Here is a 23,849-nt window from a genome sequence, read left to right as displayed (position 1 = left end):
TTATACCACTCTCTTTAGAATACAGGAGGGAGAGGCAATTCTGACCATTGATAAAATATGCATCACTTCAGAGTTTTTCCAGTATGTTTTGGGGAACATACAGTACATCATTCTTAGAACTATCTTAGTTGGTCAAGTAAAGGGGGAGAGCTCATTCTTGTTCTAGTCACAATCATACAGACCGTTCTGGCAAATGAAGATTTCTGTAAAGATAACTTAGAAACATATCTAGTTTTTGTATTTTTCTCAATGGGCAGAGCGAGTCAGTGTGGATGCTGCCTAATTATATCACAGTAAATCAGAATCTCATGTGTGAATGCTCATGTATGCCTCTCAGATTATCAAGTCCCATGGCATCCTAGGGATGACAAGGTTAGTGCCTCATCTGATATAATGGGACAGATTTGTTTTAAAACAAAGCAAACGGTTTAAGCTTAGCCTTCGCTGTCAGCTTTTCCAGACCTTGGACAAATTATTTCTTTATTGTCTCAGTGAATCCCTGAGTCACTTCCTGTCAATATTTACTAGTTTCCTTTCAGTGCATTACAGAATCTCCTCATTCACATCAACGGCTGGCAGCCAAAGATTCTGCCCAGTTCATTATGCTCCGTGATTTGAGTCATGAGCGTGATCTGGCATTCAGTAGCCAGAGTGCATCAACAACTCTACTTAAAATAAAATTGTAGCCATTTCTAGCACTGTTCAGAGGCTTTTGCCTCTGCTGATTTCAAAGCCAACCAATCCACATTCCTCCCTGAAATCTGTATAGTAACATGGACCAGAGAAAACTCTACTGGACCAGAGATGCACCTAGTGTAGCATCCTCTCTCCTAGCCATACAGATGCTCCTGAGAAACCCATCCAGTGAATGTTATGGACTAAAAATCTGCTTTGAAAAAGACAGTTCCATATAGTCATTAATCAGTCATATAGGATGCTATGGCTTTTAATTTTTTAAAACCCTTTCTTTAAAGCCATATGCTGCTGATTCTACATTTATGATTTTCTTGAGTTGATTATGCATTGTGGGACAAAGAAATTCCTTGTGCACAGTCCAAATTAACTGCCAACTAAGTAGAAGAAACATATTCCCACTGTGTATGCATCTCACCTATAGTCATTGTCTTCTTCCCACCTTGAAACACCCTCAAAAATTTAGGATCAAACCAGAACCTAGTCTCATTCAATAAAGTCAGGCGTGTTGTTTTGCCTTTCAAGTATGCATGTAGGTGACTGTATTTTAAAACACAAAGATGGAAGTGGCAGCACTTGCTCTTGTAAAGACTGTAGCTCAGCATTGCTGCATAGACTATATGTGTAGACAATTCTAGTCCAAATTTTCACCACCTTTAAATCCAAAGGTGCTTTTTTCAAGCGGCAACTGGGCTTTCTTTGTTTTTCCTTGAAGATGTTTCACTTATCATCCAAGAAGCTTCTTCAGTTCTGAGGCTTCTTGGGTAAGAAGCGAAATGTCTTCAAGGAAAAACAAAGACAGTCCAGTTGCCTCTTGAAAAAAAGCATCTTTGGGACAATCATGACCTGTATGCCTGAAAATCTCCATAGAAACCTTTAAATCAGGTCAGGAAAGACTCTATTGTAAGTCTTTGTAAGACTCCATGTTGACAGTACTGAACTGAACTGACCAATTATCAGCAACTTACTTTTAGATTTTATTCCAATGCAATAAGGCAGCTTTTTTTTCCTGCTTCTGACTTTATACTTAACCTAAATTTGTCTCCCTTCAGAGGGCTATGAAGGTAGGAAAGAACAGAGAGAAAGAATGCTCAATATTCGGAGGGATGCCAATATCCTATCTCCACTTGTGAGCTAACCTTGCTTCAAAGAATGTGAATCAATTATTCATTAAGTGAAAATGCAGACTTTTATTATACCAGATGTTTCTCAGGATGTTTGATGCTGCCCATTAACTCACCCTTTGGATTTAATTGCTTTAACTGATAGTTATAACTCAAGGTTAAATGACTTCATACTTTTTCTTATGTCAACGTGAGTGAAGGATCCACCTAATATAAGGATGAAGATCAAAGAGTTGTGCTGAAGGTTTGTGGCTGAATATTGGTCAATGTCTTTCTTTTAAAAAGGAACAATTGGAGGACAATTAAGATCAGGACGATGGCATGGCTGAATTCATACAATGCAATATATCCTAATGTCAGATTAAGACAATACAAATGCTCTGTTCTCATAAGAGTCAAGACTATTTTTAAGTTCAGTGGTACAGCATCTGCCATTTATCTGCAGAACGTTCCACATTTAATTTAATTGCAGGCATATTCAGAAAGGTCTGGAAAAAATTCTATCACTAATTGTAGAAAAAAGATGCACAACATTTTTTGGAATCAGTGCAACAGTTGCCCTTTAAATAATATGCTAGGTGGGGGAAGGGAACACATTCTCGAAAGTTGACTACAAATTCATTTAATGCAGTTAATATTATATTCTGTACAACTTAATCATTTCCTTAGGGAATCCTGGGAAATCCTGGGGTCCATGGCTTTGAGGAGAGGACATTTCTAGTGTACTTAACAGAGAAAAATGAAACCAATGGTCTGATTGAATTATTTCAGCCACATCATCATCCATTCCATTTGCAGATCATTCCTGGCCAAAAAAAAAAAAAAAAAGCTTTCATTTCATCATGGTGCTATTGTAGAAAGCCTTACAAAGTGTATTGTCTGATTTTCATTTCCAGATGAAGATACATTCAAAATGTTTTATTTTTATAATACGTAATTTGTTTTCAAGAACTCACTAGCTAGAAAATAAAAGGACTTGCATCCCAAAGCTGCATGCAACTAGTGCCACAAAAGTTGCTGTTTAATAGCATTTTCTTAAAAGATAGAAGAAAATTATTATTTATATGGGGATATTCACATGAATAAAGGAAAGGCTTCCTTTGCATAGAGCCTATAGGTATTGTAGTTTACTTTTCTGCTACCCAATACTCATGCACTCTTTAGTGGTTAACTCATAACTTGCTGCAAAATTACAGTCAAAATTGTCGTTATCTCAACACCATTTGGCTTAGCCCACTTTGACTGATTTTCTAATGAGGTTTGAAGCCACAAAAATAAATAGAAGTCTTAGTAAGAATAGCTTTAAGTGCTAAATGTCAAATAGCATGCAATGGCAGTTTAGGTAAAAAAAAAAGGGTGGGGGGTCACCATACAAAGAAAACAAAGAGCAATGTTACTCCCAGATGTCACTTTGTTTAAGGATAAACAGGTCTTCAAGAAGTCTCTTTGGTCTCCACCTGCAGAAAAGAAAAAGAATTCAGTTTATGTATAAGGAAATGAAATTTATGCTTTCTGAAGGCAAGTGCAGCCCACTGGATTTTATGCAACTTGCCCTTGTGTTATCTCATGCATCAGTTTTTGATCAAGTATTTGTATCAATGATGTGCAATATATGGTCTTCCAGTTATTCCAGAGCTTCATGAATACTGCATATACACTGTTATGACAAACCAAATTGAGTAATGGTTCTATGGTGAGGCGAGAGAAGAATTTTAATTATAATCTAAATCCAGGATCTGCCTTATGGATTTTTGTCCAAATCATGGCTTCTCGTGTCAAGTGAAAAGGAGAGTATGTGTATTAAATGTTAATTTGCTTCACTTTCTAGATCACCCAGGTATATTAGAAAGGGGTATATGAGTATATCTCCTACAGGTACTGGGGGTACGGGAGGCAACTGAGGAAAGATTTAGCCCAGGGGTGTCAAACTCACGTTATCACATCATCATGTGACGTATCAGGACTTTTCTCCCCTTCCCTAAACCAGGGGTGGGCGTGGCCAGCACATGATGCATCGAGCCCATGGCACGTGAGTTTCACACCCCTGGTTTAGCCTCTCCTACCCCGCATGAAACGGTTATGATTCTAATTAGGATAACCTGCATTTTTTCTTCTTTAACAAAAATGCCTCGCAGTCAGTACTACCAAGATTGCCGGTAATATTCTGCCAGGTCATCTGGCACAACATCTATGATTAAGTCTCTTAATAATGATTAGCACTACAGTTACCTGGGTGTGTTGCATCAAAGCTCCTCCAATTCATGAATTCTAGCAGACAAAATCCATGGTGAGGAATGATGTAAATTGAAATACTGCAATTTTTTTTATTCCCTCTGAAGCCAGATGGTAGTAGCAGCTGCCTGGCCTGGCTTGGCCTGAGCTGGGAAATGAATCAGGGTTGGGCCTGTTTAGTACTTGGACAGGAGGCCACCAGTTAATTTCAGGGCAGTTGGCTGGTCTGGAAGGACAAACCAAATCAAAACATTCTGGAAGGATGCAATGGTAAACATCTTCCATATTCTTGCCAAAAACTTTGCAAGTCTGTCACTGGGAGCAGAGCTCAACACTAGGCCATATTTTCCTTTTTAAAAGAGCTGCTGCAATTTTTTCACTCATTGCTGCTGCTTCTTGGATCATTTCCATAATAGAAAATTATAGAAGAATCCAATCCTTATAGTAGCAAGAGAAAGAATTGTTGGCACAATGATGCATTGTCTCATGTTCTTTGTGGCTGTTTGTTAATAGAGAATAAAGGTGTGTAAATGAAGGGCTGGGGAGTAAAACTGGGGTTGCCAGACTGTTCCACTGATGCCATAAAAAATAATAAAGTCTCTTGCTTGCTCCCTCTTTATAGCATCAAGATTCTTCATGGAGCAACAAAGAGCAGGCAATTAATTGCAAGAGAGAGGAAGTCTGCATGATTCTTGATTCACCTTTATTACCAAATAAATCAGGCATTCCAAATGTATCATACATCTAAACAAGTCCACACCGCTGTTGGCTAGTAGACTCAGCCAGCAGAATCCTGAATGACAAAGAAGATATGCAATTTTTGTGTTTGTCATGATTGTGCTTCATATTGTAATGTATTTTTGTGTACGTGACAGAATGACTGACTTTATTAGATTCGTATCTTGACTTTCCTCCAGGAGTTTATGATGACTTAATGGTGATGTCCTTCATTTGATCCCCATAACAGCAACCTTGTGAAGAAGGTTGACTGTTTTCTGTGGCCAAAGGTGAATTTGAATTGAATGAGAAATTGTTATAATTCAGTCTGTAGATTACTTTCTTTTACTCCCTGATGCACTTTGTCCTTTCCCAGTTCAATTTTGGAGTATCATTGGAAAAATATTATTATTCACCATTATAAATCCAGAGCCTAGTGGAGTTGAATGGCTATTACAAATGTGAATAAATAAATTAATCATAGCTGCTGAACGAGCATGTGATTTTTCTGTTTTATCTTATTTCTTTTTAAATAGCTCACAAAAGGAGTGAGGCTAACTATGTTCTTCACTCTTCTCCTTGGTTTAAATTGAATCATACACACAGCTGGTAACTTTGGTAACTTCTTGATTAATGCATTGACTGAAGCATTTAATTATTTATTCCAAGGGCTGGAATTAAGGGCACTTACACAGCCACTATTTTCACTCCTTTCCTATTTGGCAGCAGAGTCATTCTACCGTACTCTTGTCTCAAGGATCACCAGTATTCCTTCCAGCTGGCCAAAGAGGGCTGAAAGAGCAGCAGCCAGTAGGCACTCCATCTGCTATCAACATTCCTCTTTACCAGGTTTGCTTTTCACAAGAAGAAAAACTGGGGGAATGGCCACTGTAGGGGAGAGTGACAAACTCATCCTTTTAAGTACCTGGGAAATAATGGGTAGAATTCCTGTTAATAGGAAATCACCTGCCCTCAAATTCTGCTGGAAACATGTTCAGTAGGCTTGTCATCTGAACAGATGCTGAGGTGTCAATTAATTAGTTCTTGGGTTCCCTATTGTGCCCATTGTGGAGACATAGGTATGGTTGGGGCAATGCCAATCTGAGATCTGCAGAGTTTATGAAAGGGGCCGAATAGGGTAGAGTCACCATGGTGCATAGCACCATATTTTGCCACTGTAGTTCTGATAGAACAGGTTTGCTAACCTTTTGAAGTGCAAATCTGCAATTGTAAGGCTGGATGACCAGGAAGACAATAGCAGGACAATCTAAATGAGTAAATGCATTACAGGATATGTTTGTCATCCTTGCATTTGCTCGGAAGCTACTTCTATCTCTTGCTTCATAGAGATTGAAGAGAAATGCAGTTTCTATGGCCCAATTCACAATGTAATGATTGTACATAAATGTTTCACGTTATTGCTACCATATAAAACCAAATGGATAGATCTGGGCAGGGTAAATGTATATGTTCCTATGTATCTCTTATATAATTAAGAGCCAATAAAAACTGGATTGACAAATCATGCTCAGCCATTATTTTAGATATGGTTTAGTAAGTGAGTAAGCCACAGTAGCTGTGATAAGCTTACCCATAATTAACCGGACCGGGATTCATTAATTCAGCCCAGGTTTCTGAGTCCATATGGCACTAAGTCATGATAACTATACGTGCTGTGTTCACACAACACTTGAGGTTAAATATGCCTAGTTTGCAGTTCAGCGTGCCAAGTAAACACAATGTAAAGTTGAGTTCACAAATTATTTCAGTTTATGAAATGGAATGTAAATGTAGCAAATGCATAATAAAGCTGAACAAGGCATGTTGTAGCTTAATGAAATATGTGGGCTTCTCTTGTATAAGAAGTTTGCACCTAGAAAGTTGATCTTAATGGATGCCTCCTACCTATAGAATTCTCTGCCCAAGAAACAACAAAGCAGCCCTCTCAGAATCCAATTGTAACTTTTTTTTAACTACACCCTTAAGCCAGGCTTAATGTTCATTAAACTTATTTATGGAATCTCCCACTAACATTGCATATATTTCTTCTTAACTATTATTCAGACGTTTAAATAGTTTTGTTAGTAACAGATCTTCATGGTAGGAACTATGCATTTAAAATACCACAACTACGTGCTGTTCTCAGAAAATTTCCAGCATTATTCAAAATTGTCAGTTTTCTAGCAGATGTTACAAAAGTAAAACTCGTCCTTTGATTTGCTACACATCTGTGGTTTACATATTCCAGTTCTTCCTGACATTACAGCTCAGTTAAAAGTTGGTGAGCCATGTCTGATGTCACTGTATTTAATAACTGACCCCTGATTAAATAGGATTATCTATGTAGATAATTTAGAAACCTGGGCAAAACTGTCAACGTTTTTTATAAACAATAAAATTGGAAAATATCCAGATTTCTATTTTTAACTAAATTAATCAAAATAACAAATGTGGCCAAAACCTTTGGTCATCCTACAGATGCTTAAACAAATGAGTTAGTGGTGTGTTCCTATTTAGCTTCTACCCTATTTAATGCCAAGCACCCAGCTAACCTATAAAACCTTTTAGAATATCAGATTTCTGGGTACAAATCTAAGCATTTGACTCTTTGTTTTTGAGCTCATTCTTTCCATCACAGGGTCCAAAGGAATGCAATCTGTCCAGATGCCAGCACTTCTTAGGAAACAGGAATACGGCAGCTTAAAGAGCTTATTCATTAAAGAGAGAGTTAGGAAGAAGTAGGAAAACACAGGGGATCCTTAAGGCTGCCTTGGTAGTCAGCAGGATCATATGGGTAGTGAAACTAGAAAAATACCTTATACAATATCAAGCTGTTTTGTCTATCAAACATACCATTGGCTTCTTTGATTTGCAATGATCTTCAGAGCTTTAAGACAGTTTGTTCCTATCACAAGATACCTAGTCCATTTTAATTGAAAATGTTAGGAAGAGAATTTGGGGTATTTCATGTACAAAAAATGAACAAAAAACAGGATATAAGTCAACCAATTACACAGACAGACTGAATTACCCTCTCCTTTACTAACTATCCTATTTTTCTGAAACCTTTGATAGCTTGATAGCTCCAGATGTGTTAGGTTTGCAGTGCTGGCTGGGAATTTTAGGAGCTGCTGTCTTAACTCATCTGGAGAGTGTTAAGTTGAAGAAGAATGACCTGCACTAATTCTCACTGCCCCAATTTAAGATGGCTGAACCTGTACTTAGCGCCCCCCCCAATAGATATATGTGGGTAAATGCAGCATATAGTAGCAGGTATTATGCTTTAATATATGAACTAGGCCAAAATTGAATAGATAAGCAATCTTGTAGAAGGTAGGATCCATTACATTAGTGTAAGAATTTAGGACTGTAACTTGAATGTCAGCAAGAGATGCACAATAAACAATATACTGTAGTCTCATTAACAAGGTTAATCCCAAAAAAAGCTCATCTGAAAAAAACATTCCCTAAAAACTCAGTTTAAATGTTTTATATGTGATTGAAGTGCATTTCAGAAATTTACTTTTCATTTCTATTTAAAAAGGAACCTCCCTCCATTATTTCACCTCAATCTTTTTCCTCTCTCTTCTCCCCCAGTGGGAGAATTCTGAACTCTGCTTTCTAATCTAAGATATTAAAGCTTGTGAATTGTTGCTCAGCATTCCCACAAAAGCAGTTGACTTTATATCAACTTAGCTTACTGAGCGTTTTCAAAATAGGTCAGAAGCATTCAGCTTTTTCATCCCTCCCTTTTAAACGATGCTCCAGCTACATAATTATTGAACTCCTGAAACATCTTGGCTTTGGGCTATGATTTAAGAAGTATCAAACCAGAAATTTATCTCCGGTGAATACATTGCTGTAGAGTAGAATTAAATAGGGAACATAGGAACAGAATATTTTTAAAATACATACTTTTCTGTAAAGCAGCTCAGAACAATGTTGGTTAACCCCCTTACCCTCCTCCCCCAACACTGATCCTCAAAACAAACTTGAAAGATAAATAGAAAAGAAATAATGTGATCCAAATTACACAGTAAACTTTTATTTTTTGTCTAGCTGCAGATCTGAATACAGTTCCCATCTTCCTGTTGTTCCTAAGTCCCATTGTTCTTTCATACACTTCAGTTTTCTTTTGTCATTTTCTGTAACTTGGTCAAAATGCCTGGAACTCAAACTAAAACAAGGATTAAAAAGCAATATGACAATTGTGATAAGAAAATAAGTACAGTAGGGAAATTGTGGACATTAGGAAAAGAAAAATGTGTCAGACTTGGTGTAGGTCATTGAAAAACCTTATTGTGAATATGAATGAAAGCAGAAATCTACAGTTTAGGGATAAACAGTTACACATAATCCACCAATTTATTTATTTATTGTTTATTTATTGGTTTGATTTATATGCTGCCCTTTTTCGGAGACTCAGGGCGGCTTACAATGCGTTAAGCAATAGCCTTCATACTTTTGTATATGTACATTAGTATATTGTATGTTAGTAGGGCTTTCGCCCCCCCCCCCAAGCGGTGTTCTTTTTATACAAAGTCAGCTTATTGCCCCCACAAACCAGGTCCTCATTTTAAGGAGGGAAAGGCTGAGTCAATCTTGAGCCTGGTGAGATTTGAACTTGCAGTAATTGCAGGCAGCTGGTGTTACTTAACAGTGCTTTAGTCTGCTGTGCCACCAAGACTCATATGGCTCACCAAGGCTCATAACCACCAATGATTGGTGGTTAAAGAAAAATGAGCCATTTGCTTTGAAAAAAATTTGAAAGCTGGGGGACAACATAGAAGAGATTTGGTGATGTAAGAATGAATGAGAATGAAGATTAGTTGGTGAATTTTTGCTTAGAAGTGGATCTTTTTTCAAAGTTACAATGATTAATAAATCTTTTTATATGTGCCTGTAACAAAAGAACAAATATAAATCTGAAAAAAAAATTGTTTATGATAAAAACGCGGTAGAATTAGTGAAATATATTAAGATGATGAGAGGTTTCAATACAGTATAGATCATTTTTTGGTAGTATCAAGAATGATGGCAATTAACAGAGACAGAAAAAAATGCAAAGCAATTTTGAAGGAAACAAAAACAAATAGTTTTGGAACTGAATGACAAAGGTTAAATAAGGCACCTTCCGAAAAGTAAAGCTGATTAAAAACAAAAATGTTAAATGAGTTGGAATGGAAATGGGGAAAAAAGATATATATATATATATATAGTGTTATGTTTATGAATATAATAAAACAAACGCTGTAAGTGCCCAAGGGGAAATAATGATGGACCTCATAAATGCTATAAGAATCATTTTAAAAAAGTAAAGCTTCAGTTAGGTGATGTTAGGTGAAGCAATGTTAAGGTATAAATATGATTTGCTTGCAAGGATTCCCCAGTCTTGTTCTCTTAAGCAAAGCATTAAATGCAAAACAACAAAGGGAGATTAAATTTGTAAATGGGACTGGATAGCTGTTTAGCATAATTTTGATTGAAAGGGGAGAGTGAACAAATTTTGAAAAGTGCAGTGTACCTTTATGCCAAATAAGGAATGTGCAGACCAGATTTTTCCTGTTTAGCAATAATGTATTAATTGAGAAATAAAGTTCACTGCACTGTGCTGATTTCCAGAATTTATGGCATAAAATGAACAGCCTTGAATTATCGAATTGATCAAATAAAGAACTTAGTTATTGAATTTGCAAGAGATGTAGGATGAAAGTAAAGCATGTCAGAGAATAAACTGAATGCTTAGCAACCACACTGAGCAGGAAATAAGACAAGGATAAGTGGCATTCCTTTAGTTGTTTTTGGGATAAACATAAAATGACTGTACTAGTACTAGAAGTTTATTGGTTGACAATGTAAATGTGGGGTGTGCCTCTATATGCAGATATCTTGTTGCTAAGTAGTTGAATGATTTGCAAGAAATTTTAAAAAGATTATATGTTTCTATAAAGTGTAAACCTGAAAATGAATGCACCAAAACCAAAGATAATTATGTTGGAGAGGAAAAATTAAATAGCAATAGCACTTAGACTTATATACTGCTTCACGGTGCTTTACAGACCTCCACTAAGCAGTTTACAGAATCAGAATATTTATTGCCCCCAACAATCTGGGTCCTCATTTTACTGACCTCAGAAGGATGGAAGGCAGAGTCAGCCTTGAGCCAGTGAGAATCAAACTGCTGGCAGTTGGCATAATTAGCCTGCAATATTGCATTCTAACCACTGCTCCACCATGGCTCAATAAATAGCATTATTGCAAGTTAATGTAGAAGACAGAAAACTATAGAAAGTTGATAAAATGTGTGAATATTGGTAAAATATTTCCTAAAGATAATAGAGGCAGAAATGTTACAACATGAAAATTCTGGTAGAAAATGGGTAGCACATGATCTGTTAGGAGGAAGGTAGGTCAAAATAAGTACAAATGGTTGTCTATAAGAGCCCTTTTGCCCCCTCCCTCATGTGGAAATGAAGTGATTTGAGAAGTGCATGTGGTAAAATTAGAAGAAGTCAGATCATGAAGGTATGGTACAAAAGAATGAATCCAGTAGAAAAGAAATAGGTGGAAGTGCTGCTTTGGGCAGATAGAGTAGGGGTCCCCAACCCCCAGGCCTCAGACTGGTACCATTCCATGGCTTGTTGGGAACCGGGCCACATAGCTGGAAGTGAGTGGTGGGATGAGCGAGCAAAATTGAAACCCTCAATCCATGAAAAAATTGTCTTCCACGAAACCGGTTCCTGTTGCCAAAAAGATCAGGGGCCATTGAGATAGAGGATCAAACTGAAAAAAACAATACATGAAGGAAGGATTGGGTTGAGATAAAAACTAAGACTAAGAAACTGATGGATGGAATAAATGAATTCCTGAAAAAGACAGAGGTGAGAATTTAAAGAACCTAAGGCAACATTGAAAGCAATTACAAACATAGCTAAGAGTAGTTATTAGAGACAGAAAGGCAAGAGAGAAATGGAATGAAGTCAAAGTCAAGTAGATTTATTTCTTCTTTTCTCTCTTTCAGTTCTTTAGTTACTATGTCTTATTCCTTTCCTGTACTTCATGCAATACTCTTATTCTAAAATAGCAGGAGTGAAATGTGAATGTGTGTATGTGTGTATGTATAACCAACAGGTCTTTAGTAACAGGGTTCATGCTATGCCACATCCAAACAAACCACATTATGGCTCTTTTTTTATGTTGTGTGACCTTGGCTATTCAATTGACATGAATCATTATCCAACTACATACTCAGAGAACATATGTCAGACTGTGGGCTGCCCAGCCCCGCGTCTCCTTCCTTGGTATCTCAGGAATTTTGATGGGATCAAGTTGGTGCAAGAGGGGACACTTTGTAAATCACAGAAAAGCTTACATTTCCAATTGAGTTGGAGGACCTGGGTGGGAAGAGGGTAGGCTGAGTCTTCTCCCACTCTCACTATATTCCTGACTCAGCATCTTTGCTGGGATGGGAGCACTGGGAGAAGTGGAGCTATTGCTGCAGGAGGAGATGAGTGTTGTGGCCACATGTGCATTCTGTGTGTTTTGGGGGAGGATTTATGTCTCCCTAACCATATGTTAGCTCTAAGTCTGGGTTAACTTGATATGCAAAGACACAGTTAAATTGAACTAAGCAACCCACAGTTACAGATTATAGCCAAGGCAAAATACCTTTGTTATAATCTGGGTTTTTATCCAAGTGCAGAGAACATGCTAAAACAAACCAGAACAAAATTTAGTATAACGCAGAACTGAACATATTATGTTAAATAAAAATAAAATAAACCATGGCATGCATCTTACTCTGAATCGAATGTACAACACTATGGCTTGATGCAACATGCGAAACTTGTCATATGTTCAAACACCTGCAAGAGTGGTAGGAAAGTTGAAATAATGTAAAGGAACCTGGACATCATGCAAACAAGCTCCTTGGCTCCTATGACCTTGCTGCATTTTGGCAGCACAGTGAGATTCAGCTGAATCATCATCTGACAGCCTTAACAACCATTTGCAAAGAACAGAAAATCAATAGGAGAAAGACTTGGAGGAAAGGAACTCACTTCAGTTCAGTGTCATGAACTGAAGTTGATGAACTGGAGGAAACTACTGGAGGAGGCACCCAGCAGAGGGCAACAGCAGGAGACTTAGCGTGAATACAAGCAGGTGGCTTAAATGCCAGCTTTCCGCCAATGACCCCTTAGCCTTTGGAAATGCTGTCAGTTCTGGCCAGCATAAATTGTTTTTGGCTAGGAATCTGCTGCTACATCAGATTTTCCTCCCACTATAACTTGTGCCAGCCTTTTCTTACAGAGATACTGCAGAAGCTGTCACTTTGAAGCTCATAAATGGCCAAGAATATTAATGGACTTCTTTGTTATTTTGTTCAAACCAGGTTGGCAAGTCTTAATTTTCTAGGGTAAATCATTCTGAAAGGACACAAGTGCCAGATGTGTATACTGAAGTGTGCAGCTGTGCTGAAGAAGTGGTATAAAACCAAAAGATTTGGGGGGGTAGGGTAGAGTTACAATAAACAAATTAGCTCAATTAAAACAAGGTAAGTAAAAAAAGAAAATTAATGAGATGAAAGGAACTTGCCATGAGGACACCTTTGTCTGACTGCAGTGTCAAGAATGGCAGAGTTCTCAGGATTTGAGGGGCAATGCCAGACTGTCCTGCCATTCTGCGCTGTAAAAACAATTTTTATGGTTCCAGAATTTGAATCAATTCAGGCAACACTTTTGAGATTTAGGTCTGAATTTACATACCTACCTCTGCATAGATCGCTTTTGATAAAATGCCATTGCAGTAAAAAAAAAAAAAAAAAAGGCACATTGAATGCGTACAAGAGTGTTTCACCACCTTAACAAGACGTGTGGACTTCAATTCTCACTCAGCATATGGGCTGGGGAATTCTGGGGGTCGGAAGTCCACACATTTTAAAGTTGCCAAAGTTGAGAAATGCTGTTTTATAGATCACTTTTTTCCTCAGCCCTGATTTATGACAAGGAATTCCACCTTGCTTCAGCAAGATATCATCAAATTGCCTCCAACCCCTGGTGACTGGACAGATACTCACCATTTCAACCAATCAACTGCGACTCTGCCAGGCACTTTCTGATGGTTTCCTTGATTCCATGCGTCTACCTCGCCCCTTGTTTGCCCCCTTGGAAATTGTAGTGGTGGTGGTAGTAGACAGCTTAATTCCAGTCCTTGGAGATGCTCATTTTATTTAGTTCTCTTGTGGCTTTTTTCTATGGAGACCTACCCAGCCTTGTTAATTCAGGAATGCTTGGGAGGACTGGATTACAAGTCACATGGAAAACAGAACACCGTGTTTTTCTCCTAAGGCAAATCCTGTAGCACAGAGGACAATTAGCAGTGAATAAAGTTTAACCCTCCCATCTTTGTGTATATCCATTTTTCTCTCCTCCTGCAAACCACTTTTAATCATTTTCCGGGGCATATTTCTTAAAACTTTTTATCACATAGATAGTATTCAAGAGCCAAAGAGCCTGTGATGGATGTGATCCAATTTCATATCACAGGGGGATCACTTTCATACATTACAGTGAATCGTAATAGAGATGACTTAGTCCTGTATGTGACTCAGTTGTGCAATTTATAAAGCATGGATCGTACCTTGAAAGTGTTGCATCAATTCTGGCAATTGTGGCCAAAGCCTATTATTAATTGGACAACATTCATGCAAGTTTTCATGTACATTTGCAGAGAATTTTCCCACGAGCATTCTATGAATATTCATGAAGCAGGAAAGTTTAGGTGCATGGTATTCTCATATAATAAGTAGTAGCAATGTTCAAAATTGTTGATATCTGTGCACTGAATAAAAGCATATTTTTCTTTCTTAGCATATTTCAAGCGAATGTTCATAAGCATGTACATGTAAACAAGCAGGCATCTGTGACTGACTGCAGATTTCTGAAGCATGTAGAGTGTATTGCAGGACAAATTCATATTTCTTTCTGTGTAAGTGTGAAAGGCTTATCTTTCCTATCTACCTGAGGCTAAGGGTTTGTTGAGGTAAACTTTTCAAGTCCTAAGTGGCTTGAGATCAATCCAATTTAGAAAGCAGCTTCAATCTCCATCTCCTACTCAGTTCTAGCTAATATATCCACAGGTAAAACTAATTACCTTCATGACCATGAGATGCAGGACTTTTTAGTGACAACCCCACACTTTGTCAATTGGATTTTTTTTGTAAGCTTGACCTACATTTAGCCTTTTCAGAATAACCTTGAACATTTATTTCTTTACTTGCACATGTTATTTAGTATGGATGACTCAAAATTGTTTTCCTCTGCTTGCCTCTTGTATTGAATCTTCTATATCATTTCTCTTGAAACATCACTTTTTGAAGGTTTCATTCTGAACAATATAAATGTTTTGAAATAAATAAAAGACTTCACTTATAACTCTAGTGTGTTTTATTCAGTAAAGACAGTTCTAATCACGATTGTCACAGTTTTTTCCTTTTTTAAAAAAGCACATACCAACACACAATTTTTTTTTAAAAAAAGGAACAAAACCACACAGAAACTAGACATTAAAGTTTGTCAAAGTCATTTTTATGCGATTGTCGAACCTAGCCTAAAATACAGCATAGAACCAACAATGAGAGGGTGAGGGCAATAATTCACTATAAAACAGTGAAAGAACTTTTTTTTAATAAAATATAGTTCAATCCAATAGCTTTTCTACATACTATACACTATAAAAACTCTCCCACAAAAATTAGTGTCTTTAAATATACATATTTGAATCTGAACTGCACCAAGATTAAAAGCAATTTAAAATAGCAGATTTTTTTCTTTCAAACATTAACTTCACAGTATTGGTTTGAAGTAGAAGACAAATTCAGTGTTTTAGGTAAAGCTGTACTATGATAAAATTCGGACTCCAATGAATAAAATCAGAACAGAGCCCCCAAATTTCCAGTTATGCTCTCTGCAAACCAGAGCAGCTGCTGAATATTAAGGAACAAACCTAAGTATACAGTGCTTAGTAATTTTCCGTGGAGTAAAGAAACATAAAAAAAACAAACAAAACATGCTCAGAACTATTGCAACAATTTTTTAAAAAATCCAAAGAATGAAAAAGATACTTAAATAAAAGTGCAATCTTTTTTTTTAAAAAAAAGAAGTGATTAACCCAGAAATTTTGGGAAAGAATAATAAAAAGACAACACTTCAACAAATCCCTTAGCTGGATGCATCTGCCACCTGTTCTTTTTTAACTGCAGCAGAGAGCATCTCCAAAAAATTAAACTTAGCTAAAAAAACAAAAACCTTAAATCCAACCCACTGGTATCCTATGGCACTTAATTTTAAATCCTTCAACAAGTACCAAGATAAGAGGCAAATGGGTTCAGGGACCCAGGTACTTAAATCCTTCCTTGTAGTGTCCCTTGTATTGCGCCTGGGATAAAGCATCTTTTCATCGTTCTCCCCTGCAGTCAGGAAAGGAGAGCTCTTTGCAAACAATCAAGGCTCCATATTGAGATGGGTATTCTTCCGCCATTCCACCCAGCATAGGATCAGCATATAAAGAGCACTACATTCTGTGTACTGGTTCACATGTTCACACATTCACTTTGTAAAACATGTACAGAAATAAAATTAAAATCACCAATTTCACACTTGTTATTCTGAAAAAGCTCCACAGCAAGCATTCCTTAATTTAAAAAAAAAATCTAATAAATACTATATCAAGTATCATCAGGAGGAAAATATATATAGATATATAACTTAAATTTTAAAAAGAAAAGAAATAACTTAACTTGAAGGTTTTGTTCAGTGCTATTTCCAATCTGGGCCAAGGGGTGGGGTAAAGATATGAAGAAAGGACACAGTACTGTTGTCACGTGTCTTAGGAATATGGTGCTCTACCATGTGCCTTGTTAGTAAGAATGTTTATACAGTCACCAATTACCTACAACCAAGCATTCCATAAATGTCAAATTTCACACACTATGGCCACTATCATTTAAAATAGGTGTTAAAAAAGCTTGCACCATAAGTTTTCATCTGAATAAAAAGGAGTCACTTATCCTAACATCTCCCTCTCCAAAACAGCTATATTGCTGTTAATGTAGCAGTTATGCTTTTTCATAGCACTGTTTCCTAAATATTTTGGCTACAATTCAAAGGGAAATGCATAAAATCAGGAAGGAAAAAAATTAAAACTGAGACACTGCTTTACATTAACTCTGGAGATGTTATTGTTTACATGCCTTTTCAGCAGTGGGATATATTATTGTAAAAAAAGATTCTAACAACCACCCACAATCAGAATTTTGGCTGAGCAATATAACAATCCCCTGCGGCAACGTATGCAACCTCCCTTTTGGGGAATTCTAATAATTAAAGGGAAGTGCTGGATAATATTTTCTGCAACATTAATATTACTCACCTTTTCAAAAAAAAAATCATTTCAGTGCATCCAAAATGACAGTAAATTTGTTTTGGCAATCCTTCTCTAGTCCCATTCATTGAACGTCATCTTCTCAGAAATCTAATCACTTATACTTTTTTTTAATATAAATATTTCACATATGCAAAAATATATTTTGTGGATATCTGAAGGCATGTTTAATAACATGGCAGGCAACAGAATACTGGAATTAGGTAGAAATAAGTGAACATCCCAAATTTGTTCCAAAGGTATCACAACATTTCAATCTGTTTTAAATTCTCCAAAATACCACACAACTTAAAGCCATGCTTTGCTTATAAGTTCATTATGCAAACCAATATCAAGCCTTCCCCATCTATGAATCAGTAGCATTTTACAAGATTTGATCTATGAAAATGAACTGATATTTCAATAAGAACACAAAGTATTCTACAGCAGAGGCAGCTATGGGGAGACTTCAGAGGTAAACTGAATGTCTTTGCTGGCAGATCTGCTTCCAAGAGAACAGTTCCTGCTCCCTTGCAGTCCTATGGAATAACTCACACTAATTTAGCCTTAACAAGGTTCAGTGCCACAAAATGGTTGTGTGTTTTCCGGAGACCAACAGATTCCCCCATAATTTGAAATGCAGAAGAGATCTTTTCAAAAACCTATTTTTTTGAAGATTAAAAAAAAAAAGGCATGTGCGTATTATTACCAAGTTTTTTTCCCCTCAGAAGGAAATTATGCATTAATGTGACTGCCATCTCATCTGATTCTCTCATAACTTTTCAAGGCCCCATTCATTTGAATCCATTTTTCTTCTTCAAACCCAAGTCTATGTCCATCAACTGTTCCAGCCGAATGTGCTTTAAGGGTCAGTCAAAGGCTGATTCTTCAGTTTCCAAGAAATAGCATCCCCTCCCCCCCCAATCAATTGACTTCCTGCAGCAGCCAGATGTTTTAGAGATAGGTCTAAGTCTGTGCTAATGGGAGTAAAGCATGTGTGAATGCGTAAGGAAGAACATTCATCCTTAATACACAAATTATCTGTTTATGTATGAACAGATGGATGGGCACAGCAACTATGAATGCTTCATAGAGAAATGTCTTCACTGGCCTAGTTCAAATAAAAACAGGCCTGTGAGACTCAGTTTGAATTATTCAGTGCGGGAGGGAGAATAGTGTAGTCTGATCTTGCACTTTTAGCAGAATTCTGACATACAGAAGTCAGCCTAGGCATCACCATTTCCTAATGACTGCAATCAAACAACAGTATGGGGAAGATTAATCACAGTTGGCAATCTAAGACCAAAAATAACTTTATAGTTGATGGTAAGTGAGGGCTGGATGTTTCACATGTAGCAAAATAAGGACTAAAAAGGCAATGGGCCTTCAAATACCACCACTTATTTTCATTGTCAAAGTAAAACTATTACAGTATGTTTCCACCACTGAATAATCTGCAGTACCTTGTTGACTGTGAAATCCCACCCCTCCCCCATCCTAAAAACCATGCCTGTCAAGTAATTTAAAGAAGGAAGGGATCTTTTGGGAATTAGGAACTCTCAACAACCTCAATAGCCAAAGAACATTTTAAATTTTAAAATTCCAATTCCCCCCCCCATCATTTACCTGAAAAAAGTGCTTTTGTTAGAAGCAAAACTAGAGGACTACACTAGGAAGTATGAATGTGTTGCACTGAGTTATAATGCCTGCATCTTGATTCTCTCCTACACTATTTCAAGATTCATCTTGAAAGGTTCTCTCCTACGTTTCCTTCAGCATTAATCCAGGTATGAATGCACAGGTAAACTCCTTTCATTCCACCCGATTCATTTCACAGCAGGTAATTCATATTAGGGGATGGAGGAACCACTCTGGCTTTCCATATACAAAAGCCAAAGTTCACATCCAAAGTTCACAATTCTATACATGATAGCTAAGAAGGAATCAGAGGACACACAATCAGGGCCACCTTTGAATCAGAGCTGCAACAATACTAACAAAGGTGGAGAACAAGTATTTCACTACAATTCACAAGAAATGTAAATTCAGAGAGAAATTCCAAAGTATTGGCAAAGGCAAAAGAGTAGCAGCACCAGTGAGGCTGATGATTTGGCAGGAAGAGTTTCAAAAGAATAAAACTATCACCTGCTGATAAAGGGGGAATTTTCAGCCTCACCTTACATTGATTTCAAGGCCTCTTCAAATTATAGTGAAAATTATCATAAGAATTCTAGACAGTCCCCATGAGGCACATGAACTCAGATTTCTTTTCTCTCACACACTTCATAAATAAAAAGTCTATCCCTCCCCCCTTTGAATTTTTGCTTGTCTGGAACAGATTAAAAACACTGACTAAAAAAAAAAGCTACATCCAAAGCAGGAAAGGAACTGGGGCCATTAGAACTCTGAAATTGCCTACTTGAGGCATCTGCACTGCAGATACGAGTGCTAAACTGGAAGGAAGGGAGGAGCTGTTATGCAGGCAAATCTAGTATATCTCACCCAAGGAGCACTTTTGATCAAGGTTTCTATTTTCCTCACCATATTTCCAACTTATCAGAAGCACATCCACCAAGACAGAAGCATACCAATTACAGTAAACCAAAGAGATTAAATCAGCTTCTATCCAAGAACTCAGATTGAGATTCAACTTGTTACTCCAAAACGAACAGAATATTAAGGGTAATTGCAGGCCTACAGTAGGCCTAAAGATAGGGAAAATGCCCAATTGAAGCCTTCCCTCTATGAAATGTAGAATTACATTCTCCCAACCCCTCAAAATATAATTTGCCCGAAGTGAATCAACAGAGTAAAGAAGTCCAATAAATGGTGCCTTTTGGCAACTTCTCTCAAACCACCAGTGACTTTACAAGGCCACAGTGAAATTTACGGATGTGTCTGTATAAATCGCCTGACTGAGTGAATCGTCTCTCGCACCACTTGCAGCCATGGGGCTTCTCCCTCGTGTGCACCACTGCATGGCGGCTCAGGTTGTGAGAATACTGGAAGCTCTTCCCACACTGACCGCAGGTGTACGGTTTCTCACCCGAGTGAGTCCTCTCGTGTCTTTTCAAAGTGTACATACAGGAGAAAGTTTTGCCACAAAGTGTACAAGTAGGCACCGAACCATCAGGGGAAAGCCTGGTTCTTGAAACATCCTTATCACGGAAATGAGAGCTGAGATGCAGCTGGAGGACATGCGGGCTGGGAAAGACTTTGCTGCAGAGCGGGCAAATACAGATGTGACCTGGAGGTACTAAGACCCCCAAGGACGGAATGTCAGAGGAATCCATGTCATCTTCACTCACCTCCCGCTCGTGATCCAAGTCTTCCTCTGGCTCTTGGGAATTGCCATTCCCTGCAAACACATTTCCCAATCCTGTCATCAGGCTCTTGGCAGAATTCCCCAAATGCTGATTTTCTAGGCACCTTGCCTCACTCTCTTCTCCATCTGATAAAGATTCTGGCTCATCCTTAATCAGGGGTTTGCTACTCTGCTGCTGACCATTGGAAGCCAGCTGTCCAAAGACATAGGAGGGGTGGAAGGAATCCTTCCCGGCCACAGACTTGAAAGACAGGTCTAAAGCGCATTCTATGCCAGATGAAGCCAAGGAGTGGTTAAGAGATCTTTGGGACAAAGGTCCCACTGAATTACAGACATTAGCTCTTGTTTTCTCAGCTGCCACGGTGTCCAATTCTGCTTCTGCTAATGCAGAGTTGATACTTACAAATTCAGAGGACCAGCCCAGATAGCTACTGTCTTTTTCTTTTCCAGCTGATCTTTCATATTCTGAAGCAATCAATTTTTGTTTGTTCCCGGGGCTGAGCTCACGCCCCAAGGGCACTCCTTCATCAAGGACCCGCATGTCTCTTTCCAAAGAGATCCCACTGCCGTTCATCTTTTCATCCCCGCACAACTCCTTATCTTTCAGCTTGCCCTTGCAGACTTTCACAATGTCGTACATGTGAAGGTAGCTGGCTGCAGCCAGCACATCTTCAACCGGGAGGCTGTTGAACTCCAGCTTGCCTTCGTACATGAATTCAAGCAGCAAGCCAAAGGCTGGGGCTGTCACAATGTCACTGTTCAGATGCACAATGTCCCTTTTGTCTAGCTGGTCCCTGTAGAAAAGATGGAAGTACATGCTGCAAGAAGCGAGAACAGCTCTGTGGGCTCGGAACTGAGCGTCTCCAACTAAAACAGTACAGTCACACAGGAAGCCCTGGTGACGCTGCTGACTCAGACACTGCAGCAACTGCCGGCTATGGTCTGGGAACTCCATTCTTCCTTCATAACCTGTTCAAAACAGGAAAAACTTGAATGCTACTCTAAACCACAGGGCTTCAAACCAGCTATTAATAAACAAACAGATTGGCTGGGGAGGGGATAACTGGAACCTTGGGGATAACAGTTCACCTGTTAACTGATTGCAAATTTTACTTAATTTTTTTTATTTTCAAAAATGCCTCCCCACATCAGAGCACCTGCTTGAAAAACAGGAAAAACTTGACTCTTAAGTAAACCAAGGCTTCTAAGGAAGTAACGCCTCCAACCTTTGCCACTCAAGGCTTTAAAACGGAGGGGGGGGAGAGAGAGGAGGAGATTGACTTCAGAGTTTTATGCATTCCTGGAAATCTTAACTCCAAGGGATCACCATAACTGTTTGATTTTTAAAAAATGTATTTTGCACCCACCCCCCCTTAAAATATTATTAATCCAAGAAAAAGCATAACCACATTGGCTTTGTTCCTTTAAACCATCACTTGCCCTTCAAAACAGAAATCAGAGTTATATAAGAAGGCATAGTTAAAACTAAGATGCAACTCTGAAAAGTTATTCAAAGCAAAAAAACGCACACACAAAAAACCCTCCCAATATTTTGCAGTTCCTCCTCAGCTACCTGTAATTAAGGCTCCTCTGAGGAGGACATAATATCTCAGGGACCTTACCTTGAATAGCCGGGGAATACAGACTGAAGGGTTCACAGGAAGGAAAACGAATCCCCCTCCCAAAAGTTCTAGAACAGCCTAAGCTTTTTGCTTCGGGTCTCCCCTCCCCCCATCACCCAAATGTTTGGGAAGAGAAGAGGCTTTCGCTAGCCAGTAACGGAAGAATGCTTGTGTGTGTGTGAAAAAAGAGGGGGGGGAGAGGGGAAAAAAAAGAAAGGAAAGAGCGTCTGGGAGGGAGGAGAGGGATGGGAGGAGTGCTCCGTTTGCTAATTACACCGCAAGCTGGAGAGTCAGCTGCTCTGACTTCACTGCGATGGAAATGCTACCTCCAGCTGTGCCCCTTTTAATGCCATATGTTACTTCAAATCTAGCTACCAGCCAACCACAGCTTGCTGCCTTTTAAAGTTCCAGCAACAACACCCCCCCCCCCATTTATAGCCATCTATTAAATCTCAAACTTAAACCGAGTCCTTCCCTCATTCTAAATCCTGTCGCCGCCTCCCCACCCCCACCCCACCCTTCCACACCAGCCCAGGAAAGTTGCTTAAATAACAATCTTATTACTAGTTACCCTTAATGGAGGACACACAGCTTGACCTTTGGAGAGGTGCGCGAAAGAGCAGCAGCAGAAGGAAGGGAGGGAGGGAGGGAAGAGAGAGAGAGAGGAAAAAAAAAAACAAAGTTCGGGATTTGCAGTTTGCAAACTTTTAAGGATCCTTCTTCTCTTCTCTCCCTCCCTCCCCCCCCCCATTTTAAAAAGCACATCGCCCTCTAAGGGCTAAGATGCCTTTGGGTGATCTACCCCACGACCGCTCTCTCTTATACTCTAAAGTAGCAACAGCACACACACACACACACACACACACACACACAGAGTCACACCACCAGTTCTTTCTAACTTTGTAAGGCAATCCGTTCAGCTTCCCCCTTTGTGCTCGGTGCCCGGCGGAGCCAAACGCATCCAGCAAACGGCCCAAAATAGCGCAGAAGCCGAACACTCCGGAGGCAGCGAATGGGATCTCTGCCGGGGAACCCGAAAGGCCTCTCCGCACCCACCCCCCCAACCCCTCGGCGAAGGCTCGGGTGAGGGATGGGGAAAACCTGCAGCTTGGAAATACGCTGCTCGGCTACTCACCCGCCTGGCCAGGCGCTGCTCAGAGGTGCCGCTGGAGCACGGCATGTGCTCGAGTCTTTTTTTTTTTTTCTTTTCTTTTCTCTCCTCCACTTCCCTGCCTCAAACTCTACGCCTTCCCCAGATGTGCTTCCCCCTCCTCCCTCGGCTGCTCCGTGTAGCTGCTCCTTGTTGCTGGTAACCCAGCGGCAGCGCTCCTGTGTGTGTTGCGAAGCAGGTTGTTAGCCAGGGCGCTCTCGCGATACTTTCCGGGCCCGGGGTGGAGAGGGGGGGGGGTAAAGAGAGAGAGTGCGCGCGGGCTTTCTTTTCGCTTCTCGGTCCTCACACAATAGCGATCCCAGCCGAGCTCCAGGCGCTGCTGGCGGGGCGCTGCTCCTGACGCGCCTGCGGCCGGTTGTGTGCACTGTCGTCTGACTGCTGCTGCTGCTGCTGCTGCTGGCAACCCCAAGCTTAAAAAAAAAAAAAAAACACACACACACAAAAGTCCCTCCTCCCTTCCGCCGCCAGCCTGCCTGCCAGGGCTTCTGTTCTGGGCAGCGGCGGCAGCAGCAGCTGCTGTGGGTCCTCAGCTGCTTCTTTGCATT

At 39.2% G+C, this 23,849-nt stretch overlaps 1 protein-coding gene across 3 annotated transcripts; it reads right to left on the bottom strand.

Moving 5' to 3' along the window:
- Window positions 1-15,193: 15,193 nt before the first annotated feature.
- On the bottom strand, window positions 15,194-23,717 carry ZBTB42 (zinc finger and BTB domain containing 42). 3 transcript variants are annotated; one of them, XM_087871755.1, is made up of 3 exons: window positions 23,269-23,480; window positions 22,705-22,730; window positions 15,194-21,480 (listed from the first exon to the last, which is right to left on the bottom strand). In XM_087871755.1, exon 3 carries the CDS (start codon window positions 21,464-21,466, stop codon window positions 20,036-20,038), a length of 1,431 nt encoding a protein of 476 aa, XP_087727881.1. In that variant the 5' UTR covers window positions 21,467-21,480; window positions 22,705-22,730; window positions 23,269-23,480; the 3' UTR covers window positions 15,194-20,035. The 3 variants fall into 3 exon arrangements, with proteins under 3 accessions (XP_087727881.1, XP_034274476.1, XP_087727877.1); XM_034418585.3 differs by lacking the exon at window positions 22,705-22,730 and having other exon boundaries at window positions 23,269-23,717; XM_087871751.1 differs by lacking the exons at window positions 22,705-22,730; window positions 23,269-23,480 and adding an exon at window positions 22,134-22,548.
- Window positions 23,718-23,849: the final 132 nt, after the last annotated feature.

Source organism: Pantherophis guttatus, chromosome 1 (assembly GCF_059756535.1).
Source record: "Pantherophis guttatus breed Tessera chromosome 1, ASM5975653v1, whole genome shotgun sequence".
NCBI lineage: Eukaryota > Metazoa > Chordata > Lepidosauria > Squamata > Colubridae > Pantherophis > Pantherophis guttatus.
This window is presented reverse-complemented; position numbering and strand designations above follow the sequence as displayed.